Source organism: Vicia villosa, unplaced genomic scaffold (assembly GCF_029867415.1).
Source record: "Vicia villosa cultivar HV-30 ecotype Madison, WI unplaced genomic scaffold, Vvil1.0 ctg.000442F_1_1_1, whole genome shotgun sequence".
Taxonomy (NCBI): Eukaryota; Viridiplantae; Streptophyta; class Magnoliopsida; order Fabales; family Fabaceae; genus Vicia; species Vicia villosa.
The window spans coordinates 150,605-161,047 of NW_026705210.1; the positions used below are offsets into that span (position 1 = coordinate 150,605).

The 10,443-nt window shown below is 37.4% G+C and overlaps 1 protein-coding gene across 1 annotated transcript; it reads left to right on the plus strand.

Moving 5' to 3' along the window:
* The first annotated feature begins 1,201 nt into the window (after window positions 1-1,201).
* LOC131628314 (cysteine-rich repeat secretory protein 55-like) lies at window positions 1,202-2,283 on the plus strand. The gene has a single exon (XM_058899162.1). The coding sequence runs from the start codon at window positions 1,329-1,331 to the stop codon at window positions 2,103-2,105; it is 777 nt and encodes a 258-aa protein (XP_058755145.1). The 5' UTR covers window positions 1,202-1,328; the 3' UTR covers window positions 2,106-2,283.
* The last annotated feature ends 8,160 nt before the right edge of the window (window positions 2,284-10,443 follow it).

Here is a 10,443-nt window from a genome sequence, read left to right on the forward strand (position 1 = left end):
TCAAGAATAAATTTTTGAGGAGAGGAGTAGGACATGTGGTAGACCGAACCTCTATAAATCTTGGTACAATTTCTGTACCCCTTTCTCTTTCTTCAATGTCTGATTTTCTTTCCTCTCTAAATACTTCTTTCTATTATACGTTGCTTTTCTCTCTACAGTAACACACAAAAATTCAAAGCAAAATATTTTTTAAATTAATCATGATTTGTGTTGTTCACAATTCTCTCTCTCTAATCATGATTTTTGTTGTTCACAACTTTCTCTCTCCCCCCTCCCTCCCCCAAGATCCTTATTGGTAGCTTGTCCATCTGAAGCAGAATATAAAGCTATAACACATATTGTTAATAAAATATTTTGGCTCAGAAGTTTGCTATCCAATTTTCAAAATCCAACAATTTTGCATTGTGACAATCAAACAGATTTAAATTAAGCAGAAAATATAATATTTCATGAAAGAATCAAACATATTAAAGCTGATTGTTACTTCAAGAGAGCATATACAAAAATGATCAATATAAAATGCTTACTTACCAACCAAATAACAACAAACATTATCACAAAAATCCTTAGACACAAAGACATTCCACAATCTCGTGTTCAAGTTAGGAGTTCATATTCCTCAATCTTCAACTTGGGAAGTATTAGAGAGTATAGAAGGTTAATTAATTAATTGTATTTCAAATCTATTTTAGTTAGTTACTTGTTCACTAAGTTAGCTAAACTTATGCGTTTATTTAACTAAGTTCATATGCTTATTACAACAAACTCATATATCTATGCATTTCCAATTGTAACATATAAGTATCAACCTATATAAACGTGTACACATTATTTGATCAATGAATATATTGAAAATTAATTACATATTAATATAGTCATATATATATCTCTAATACTTTTCTTCCTTAAAGTAGATGATCATTTACCAAGAATCTTACTATCTAAAATTGGACCACTACTAACATGTAGACAACCAACTTAAGAAGCCTTAGCCACAAGGTTTCTAGAATAAGTTTATATTTTCATCCTAAAGAATATTCTACTGATCTAGAAGTTTTTGTATTGACATATCATTTTTCCTTCATATATATCATGAGTGTCATTATCATTATCAATTCCAACTATAAAAAGTCAACAAAAACCTAACAATAATGCTTCCTTTTTCTTCCCTCAATTGTGGTGGAAAAGGCAGGCATTACATGAAGTCAAACTTATCTGCTGCTGAATGCTGAATGCTGAATGGTTCCACATTTCCACTATCTTCCACAATAATTTTCCTTCATAAAAACCACTAACATTATGAAACTTCACAAGTGAAAAAAAAAAACATGTCTCTATTATTATACAAAATCATTTTCTTATCAATTCTATGCACTTCAAGTGCAATATCACAAGACCCTTCAGGTGAATTCTGCAACAAAGACACAAACTTTAGCAGTGGAGGAAAACTATCAACCAATATTGATAAACTATTATCTGAATTAGCCCTTAAAACACCTTCCACTTTCTTTACTACTACCTCATATGGTAACAACAAAGACCAAGTGTATGGTTTAGCTCAATGTAGAGGAGACATCAACACACAAGACTGCACCAGTTGTATCCAAGATGCAGCAAAACAAATCCGACAACGTTGTCCGAACCAAGCCGACGCAAGAATTTGGTATGACTATTGTTTTTTAAGGTATAGTAACAAGAGTTTCACTGGTGAAGTTGATACATCTTTTGGTATAATTTATTATAACACTGGAAATGTAACTGATTCTGAGGTTTTTAATAAAAAACTTGGAGCTTTGATGGATCAAGTTAGAGGAGAAGCTGTTGTGGCTAAAAATAAAGGGCTTGGAAAAGGGAAAAGTGTGTTGTCACCATTTGTGACAGTTTATGGTTTGGTTCAGTGTACTAGGGACTTGGATGAGGTATCTTGTGCTCAGTGTTTGGCTATTGCTGTGAGCAATTTTCAAACTTTTTGTAATGATCGTAAGGGGTGTAGAGTTTTGTATAGCTCTTGTTATGTTAGGTATGAATTGTACCCGTTTTTCTTCCCTCTTGATTCGAGTAAAACAAGAGCTTCAAGTGTGGGAAAGGTTGTTGTTTATCCTTAAAATGGTCAAATGTACTGTCAAAACTCAAAAGTATGGCATTTCTTATTGCTTAAGCGTATTGCTATATATCAGCCTTTGAATATGGAATTTGTATTTGAAAATAAGACTTTGTTGTTATTATAAATAAGGTTAAATACGATTTTAGTCCTTACAAATAAGGGACCCTGCACTTTTAGTCCCTGTTGTCATACCCCAAATTTGTCCTACCCCTTAACTTTTATCTGGCTTATGTTTCCCATTCATATGCATCTCCCATTAGGTCATCTAACACATCATGCTTCATTAATCAATAATCTGACATGGGATCAAGGATCTTGGGAATTAGGGTTCCTACTTCATTCAAGCTTGATTCACTTAGCTATTCTTTGAGCATTGGACTATGAAGGTTATGTTTGGATTCAGGGTTATTATTATGACAAGGCTTCCCTCTATGCTTCAAATCTCATCTTCAAGGAGAAATTTTGTCAAGACAAAAGGGATCTATGGATTGCTTTGCAAAGAGTAAGTTAGAGCGCAAGGATGTGGTTACAGACTCATTTTATGATCAAGATATTATTATTGCTCGCTATATGGGTGTGGCTGAAAAAAGATTCGAATTAAAGTCAAGATTTCGCTAATGCAAGATTTTCCCTAATATTTGATATTGAGATCAAAAGTCATATTGGAAAAGTCATTCACGGTATAAGCTCATTCAAAAGATGTATGTCTCAAGTTAATTATCAACATCCATTCAAGAATTAATTGGAAAATTCGAATTACAAAAAGCAAGAAAGAGATAAGTTCGGAGTTTTCGAGTGGCGAGGTTTCATATCAAGTTATCGTGGCTTTTATCTCATGAATACCATTCCTATTGAATTTCCTCACTCAAATGTGTAAAGATGAACGAGAAACAAGCTACAATTACAAAGATTCAGAAAATTCAAATATCTATACATTCATCCGATTTCAATTACACATTACACCTTTCAAATACAAAAATTGTTCTAAAATATTGATGTTATTTCTTGTTCCATCTTGTAAACCTTTTCTTCAAAGCTTCAAGCCATGTCTCCATTCCAACAAAATCCTGCACCAAGACAAAAACGGGAAACAAACTCAGAATTGACAACTATCTTTTAACCAAACTGCAATCATTAAACCAAACTCCTCATACTGCCACAGTTGCTAAGAGAAGTGACCAAGAAAACCATGCCCTGCGTTCATACATACATGATCACAATCAAAACTGACAGTTCAAATCAGTTTCCAGAACCTACACAAACAATTCACTTAACCAGCCTACATTCAAACAATCAATACAATTCAGCATTCAGTTCAGCCATGATACATTCAAAGCAAAACCAATTTACAAATCCTAACTACTTTGCAACTGACCCTTAACAACATTAAACAGAAAAAAACCAGACCCTACACCAAGCCACATCAAAGCAAACAAACACCCCTGCTGCATTTTATCCAAACCCCATACACTCCAAAATACATTTGAAATAAGTCTTGATTCATAAAAAGCAAGTCAGCCCTGTATACATTCAACATCCACCCACCAAAATTCGCATTCGTACCTTCGTTCATCCTAACTTCAACAAAACATAACTCAAACACTAACCCTGCTGCCAGTCTCAACCATAACATACAAATACATACTCATTCCGTGTCAAAATCGTCCAAGTTTATTATGTACATATGACAAACCTAACAGCATACTCTATATCATGTGTCTCTGCTCACCAATTCACAATACATACATCACAAAACCCAAACATGTAACAACTTACAACTTTCATAACTAACTGTCATTAACCATATTACAAACATATAACTAACTTTCCTTCTCACCTTTCAATTTCAAACTATCACAAAAAACCTATAACCACTCCTAACAGACTTTCTAACAAAAAACCAGTTTGTAACAGAAAAACAGCTTGTAACAAATTCCCTAACAGTTATGTAACTACCTCCTAACAGTTGTGACAAACCCTAACTAACTTCATACTAACAGAACTAACCAATTCTTAACAGAAACAACCAACTTGTAACTACCTTCACATAACCATTAACTAACCAAAAACTAACCTAACAGTTTGTAACAACCTAACCACCTCTCAACTAACTTCAAAAACAACTCATAACAGAATCAGAAGAGAGGAAGGAGGAGAAGAATCAAAAACGGAAATATAACAGAAAAGGGAAGATTAACCAACCTCTATATAAAAGCTTCTCCACCATTCTCAGGGCTCTCTTCACCATTTTCTTCTTCTTCTCTTTCAATCTCTTTCTCCACAACCTTCATTCAACCTTTCACTCCTCCATTTTCAGACCTTAACCATCTTCAACAACCATCATCATCTTCATACTCTTCATCTTGATCACTCATTCATCTTCTTCATCTCCTTCAATCTGCAACCTTCAATCTTCAGAATTCACACCTCAATTCTTCAATCTCAAGAACCAATCTTCAATCACCACACTCCCTCTGCAACATCTTCATCATCACCATAACTCCTTCTTCAACGTACATTCACTGCTTCGACTCAGCAACCATCACAAACCTCGTTCATCATCTTCACTCCATCTCATCATCATCAATTCAACCAACCTGCAACAACGCCGCCACATCACGAGCATCTGAGAATAAACAAAACGCAAACACCACAAGTGAGGGTGGAATCGGAGATGAATGAAATCAGACGCATACCAGAGCCTAGATTGGAGAGGCACCGTATGTTCTTCAGCTGAAACGCGACAAGGAGCACCAAGCTTTCTTCGTCGAACATGAAGATGAGAGATGAGCGAAGCTAATCGGAGACGGAAGAGAGATGGAGAACCGAGGCAAATCCAAGATCGCGAGAGAACTTGAGACGTAGACAGAGAGACGAGACGGAGAGGAATTTGAGTGGATCAATTGTGAGAGTGAAACCGAGGGATTGAATCGAAGACGAGAGAGAGAATCAAGATCGAGAAACTAGGTTCATCGTGCGGCCAGTTGATATTGGCACCACCGCGTTTTCGACGGAGAGGTTGAGTCTCGGCCGCCGTTCGCGAGTGAAAAGGGAAGAAGATCCGTTCAGAAGACCAACAGTCACACACAGAGTAACCCTAATCCTAATTTATTTCCCTCTTGAATTAATGTGTTAATTAATATGATTATTATTATAAGGTTTTCATGATATAATCAATTAACCTAAGGTTTGTGTATCTAATCAACATAAAGATTCTGCTAATGTAAAGTTTAATACTAATCTAAATCAATGGGTCATAAAGTCTGAATGTGGATACCCTTGGGCCTTGTACGAATTCAGTATACACACCCCCATAGGCCCATAACACTCCTTTTGGACATAAGGAACTATAACAAAAACAAGCATTTGGGCCAGATTTGATTGGGCCCTGCGACCTTACTTCTGCCTGCACCACTATTTTCAGTTTCACACCCCCTGTATCCCTATTATGTTCATGCTAGACTTTAGGTTTTAATTAGTTTTTACTATATTTTTTTTAGATAATAAAAAGGGACAATAAAATCAATAAATTTGTTAGACTTTAATCAATCATTTTATAATTTCTTCACATAGTACTTCTTTTAATTTTTAGGTTCCAAAACAATAAACCTTTAAAATTTTGTTAGATTTTTAGATGGTTATTTCTCATGAAAGCTCATAAAAATAGTAGACTTTTTAGGTTTATTTTGACATTTAAATTCCTTTAAAAAAAAGCTCATAAAAATAGTAGTCTTTTTTAGCTTCATTTTCGTACTAATGCTTGAATCGTTTTTGTGCTAGTTCCATGATATTGTTATATGATGTTTGCGTGATTTTGTTACTTGTATCTTTGGCCTCATTTTAGGCCTATCTTGTTAGTACCATCTTATTGCTCCTTTTAGAATCTATCCCATGTTAACATTAGGATTTAGACTTATATAGACAACTTAGACTAGAATTTAGGATTAGTTCCCTTTTGCATTCTTTTTCTTTCCAACTTTCAAAACATTAATAAAAGGAAGACGCGAATCACATTAAGCAAGTGATAGAGAAATGAGTGGGATTCATTCCCTAATCTATTTCTCAATCGCTTAGTGGCATAGAAACGAGTGGGATTCATTCCCTAATCTGTTTCTCGGTCACTACTTAATGGGAGAGAAACGAGTGGGATTCATTCCCTAATCTGTTTCTCAAACATTAATTAATGGGAGAGAAATGAGTGAGATTCATTCTCTAATCTGTTTCTCAAACATTACATAATGGGATGGAAGTGAGTGGGATTCATTCCCTAATCTGCTTCTCGATCATTATACATTTTATGTGATTCGAATCGTGAAGTGAATTCCCTTAAAAAACACCCAACCAAAAACACTTTAAAACACCTAACAATGGTTCAGACTAAAGCAAAGTAGAGAAAGTGGTGAGTGGCCCGGTATTGGGAACTGTTCATCACTCATCTATCCTAAAAGACACAAACCAAGCATTTCTTTTTTCTTTTGCCTCGTTGGCACCTAAGGGCAATGTCATTTCCGTTCGTATGCATCGTAGGTCGTCCCTTATGCAAGAACGTGAACGTTGACTCCGCCCAACTAAAAAACACAAAAACAAACAGAAAATCGTGAGCCGAGCTACGGTAACTCTGATTCCTGAAAAGGATACGTAGGCAGCGGGGTAGGGCCCGTGCGAGTACATTTCTTTATTTTCCCTACATTTTGCATTCACTTCGCATTTAGACATAGACATAGATACACACCCTTTAGATAGAAACAAACATAGGTGGATACCATCGAGTACGATGGGCGTGAGGGGTGCTAGCACCTTCCCCTCGCGTAACCGACTCCCGTACCTAGATTCTCTGGTCGCAAGACCCTGTTCCTTCCTTTGTTAGGTTTTCTGATATTCCTTTCCCTTATGGGATAAATATATTGGTGGCGACTCTGTTCATTTTTCGCGAGCGTGCGACAGCTGGCGACTCTGCTGGGGACGTTGCTAGACCTGTTGCTGGTCCATCCTTAGTGAGTCGATCCTAGCCTATCCGTTTGTTTGTTTATTTACTGGGTGTGCTATGTTTTGTCTATACGTGCCTTTATTTATTTTATGTATTTATTTTATGTTTCGCATGTCCTGTTTACTTTCCCGCTTGCATATCATGTTTATTTTCCGCATGCATCTGGACTATATTATGGGTCCCCGTGGGGGCCACATATTTTTCTGCTTTGTTTTGCAGGTTGGGTGGGTTGTTTCTATGAGGTAAAAGGCCCAATACCCAGGCCAGAGTGGACACATAGGATACCTAGGATAGAGTGGATAGTCATGACGCCAACAGAATGTCAGGTTCTGTTGATTGCGATCATGAGACCCACGACCAGTCGAGGTTCAAATGAGATACCGTTGTTGGCATGTATTTGCGACAATGATGGTGTTTCAGGAGAACTGATTACGCTGGAAGCCATTGACCTACCTTGACCTAGACTACACCTGTGAGTGGGGTGGGATATACATGGCAGGTACCGTTGGTGACTATTCTGTTCTGTTGGTGACTATTCTGTTCTGTTGGTGACTATTGGTTTTCCTGGTATTCAAAAAGGTGTCGGACCTTTGATCCTGTGACATTTGACCTGTATCAGTTATTCAGAGGATTGTACAGTGGTTACTAAGATTATATGGACCGTTGATCCCATGCTTTTGCATTGCATAACATCATTGCTTTGTCCACTCCATTCATGAAAGATCCTAAAGTCTATTTCCAAAACAAAAAGAGAAAAGAAAAGAAAAGAAAAGATATGTAAAAGAAAAGGAAATAGAAAAGCAAAAAAGAAAAGAAAAGATATTCTATACAAAAAAAAGGAAGCTTTAATTCAAAAAAAAAAAAAGAAGAATGAAAGTGTGTGAAAAGACTTTAGGATCTCTCATAAATGAAACATGCATTCATACTATCATGCATTTCATGGTTCTTTCAAAGACTTATGGGACCATTTCTATTCAGATTCCAAGATCAACAACAAATTTGACTTCTCACCGCCACGACTCCAAAATCAACTATGGAACAACTCCGTGAGGAAATGGATGAGATGAAGGAACAAATGGGTCATCTTATGTTGGAGATGCGAGACTTGGTCCGTAATCAGGATGCACTAAAAGAGGAGAATAGTCAGTTGAAGACTCAATTGAGCTTAGTCATGGAAGTTCTGAAAACAGTACTAAGAAAGGAAGGGGATGTTGTTCCTACTGCTGCAACAGAAGTTGTTGATCCCTTCTCTTCAGTAGGATCCCTTCCCACTCATGGAATGCCTCAGGGAGCTCTCCCTCAACCCCATGTGCCATTACCTCCATGCCAATCTGTTCTTCAAGGAGGCCAAATGTGTGGGAAAAAGCTTAAGAAACCTCAGAGAATTCTCAATCCTATCCCGATGCCTTACGCTCAGTTACTTCCCCGTTTGCTGGAGCTTCGGTTGGTTGAGCTACGAGAATTGGATACGCCTGAAAAGCTTCCCCCCACCTTTGATGCCAATGCTCGATGTGAGTTCCATTCTGGGGCACCTGGTCATGATATTGAGAATTGTAGGGCGCTGAAGCAGCAAATTCAAGATCTCATTGATTCAAAAGTGATTTTGTTCACCCCCGAGGGTATGTTTGTTCAAGGAAATGGGGTTCCAACTGCGGTGGAAGAAAAGGTTGATTCGTACTTCTATGTCAGATCCACTTCAAATCAGAAGCATAATGCACCATCTTGGGTTCCAGGTTTCCCACCTCATCAATCTCCATTTGTTTCACAGCCAGATCAAAAGAGGAAGACACCTGAACAGAATGGGTATTGGAATCATTGCCATCAGCAGGGTCCACAAATGCCAAGGAGACCACCAAGAAGGATTGACCCAATTCCTATGACCTATAGTCAGCTGCTTTCTCATTTGCTCAAGGATTCTTTGGTCCAACTAAAGGAGTTTAAGCCCCCTCCAACATCGATTCCTCAAGGATATGACTTAAATGCAAGGTGTGAGTACCATTCTAGGACATCTGGACATTCAACTGAGAATTGTAATATTTTGAAACACAAAGTCCAAGATCTCGTTGACTCCAAAGTAATATCATTCACTCCAAATGGCCTGCGCATAAAACGAAGAGTTCATGCCTAAGTGAATGCCCGTATTCCAGAGAGTATCAAAAAAAAAAAAAGAAGAATAAGCCCAGAAGGAGTCAAGTCTCCTCAACTATGGCAATCATCATTTCCTTTCTGTGTTCTCATTTCAAGTATTTCCTGTTTTGTAGAAGGCTACTTCCTTGTCTGAACTCGTTGGTATGGTAATAACGAAAGCACCACAAATTCTCGAACAACTTTGTCAGAATCTTCTTTCCAAGAGGTAATCAAGAATTTCCTGTAGAAGCGCCTCTCATTCTCAAGGTTCTTGTGCTCAGTTGTATCTGTGGAGGTTGGTGTTTCAGTTGGTGTTTGAGTTCTCTTTGCAACAAATACCTTCTCTAAGTTTGGTGACTAGGCAAGGTTCCTCCATGTTTTATGGCAAATACTTCTTCAATGAATATGCTTGGGGCTCCCGCACGAGGGATAAGCAAGACGCACTCTTATCTTGAGCATTGCATCATCTGCATTGCTCGAATCCCTAAAGCATTACAAATTCTTGGGTGACTTGGTCAGAATCTTCTTCTGTGTGGTAATCAAGAATGTTCTACACAACACTTCTCATTCTCAAGGTTCTCGTGCTCAGTTGTATCCCTGAGGGTTGGTGTTCCAGTTGGTGTTTTGATCTTTCTTCACAACAGATAGCTTTTCTAAGTTGGATGGCAATGCAAGGTTCCTCCATGTTTGATGGTGAATACTTCTCCAACATCTATGCTTGGGGCTCCCGATCGAGGGATAAGCAAGACGTACTCTTATCTTGAGCATTGCATCACTCGCATTGCTCGAATCCCTAAAGCAAAGGAAAAGTTTACGACCCATGGGTGACTTCGTTGGAGTTCTCTTTTGGAGTAATCTGAAGTGTTTGGAAAGAACTGCAAAAAGTATTCAAGATCAATAAGTCCAGACGGAGTCAAGTCTCCTCAACAATGGCATTCATTTAGTTTCTTTATTGCATTCTCATTTGTAACATTTCATTGTTTGTTTAAGCATTGCTAGCATGTAAAAACTTGTTAATTTCTGAATGAAAATCATAATACATTGTTTATGTTTGTCTTGAAACCACCCATTCGTTATCACTCATAAAATGTTTTGGCATTACGATACCAACTTTACTAATTGCTTGCTTATGCAAAAAGCTGAGGGAGAGTGATGAAAAATAAAAATGCAAAATCTCTAATCATGTGTTTTTGAATAAAAACCCTACTGAGGATGTACAGGCATT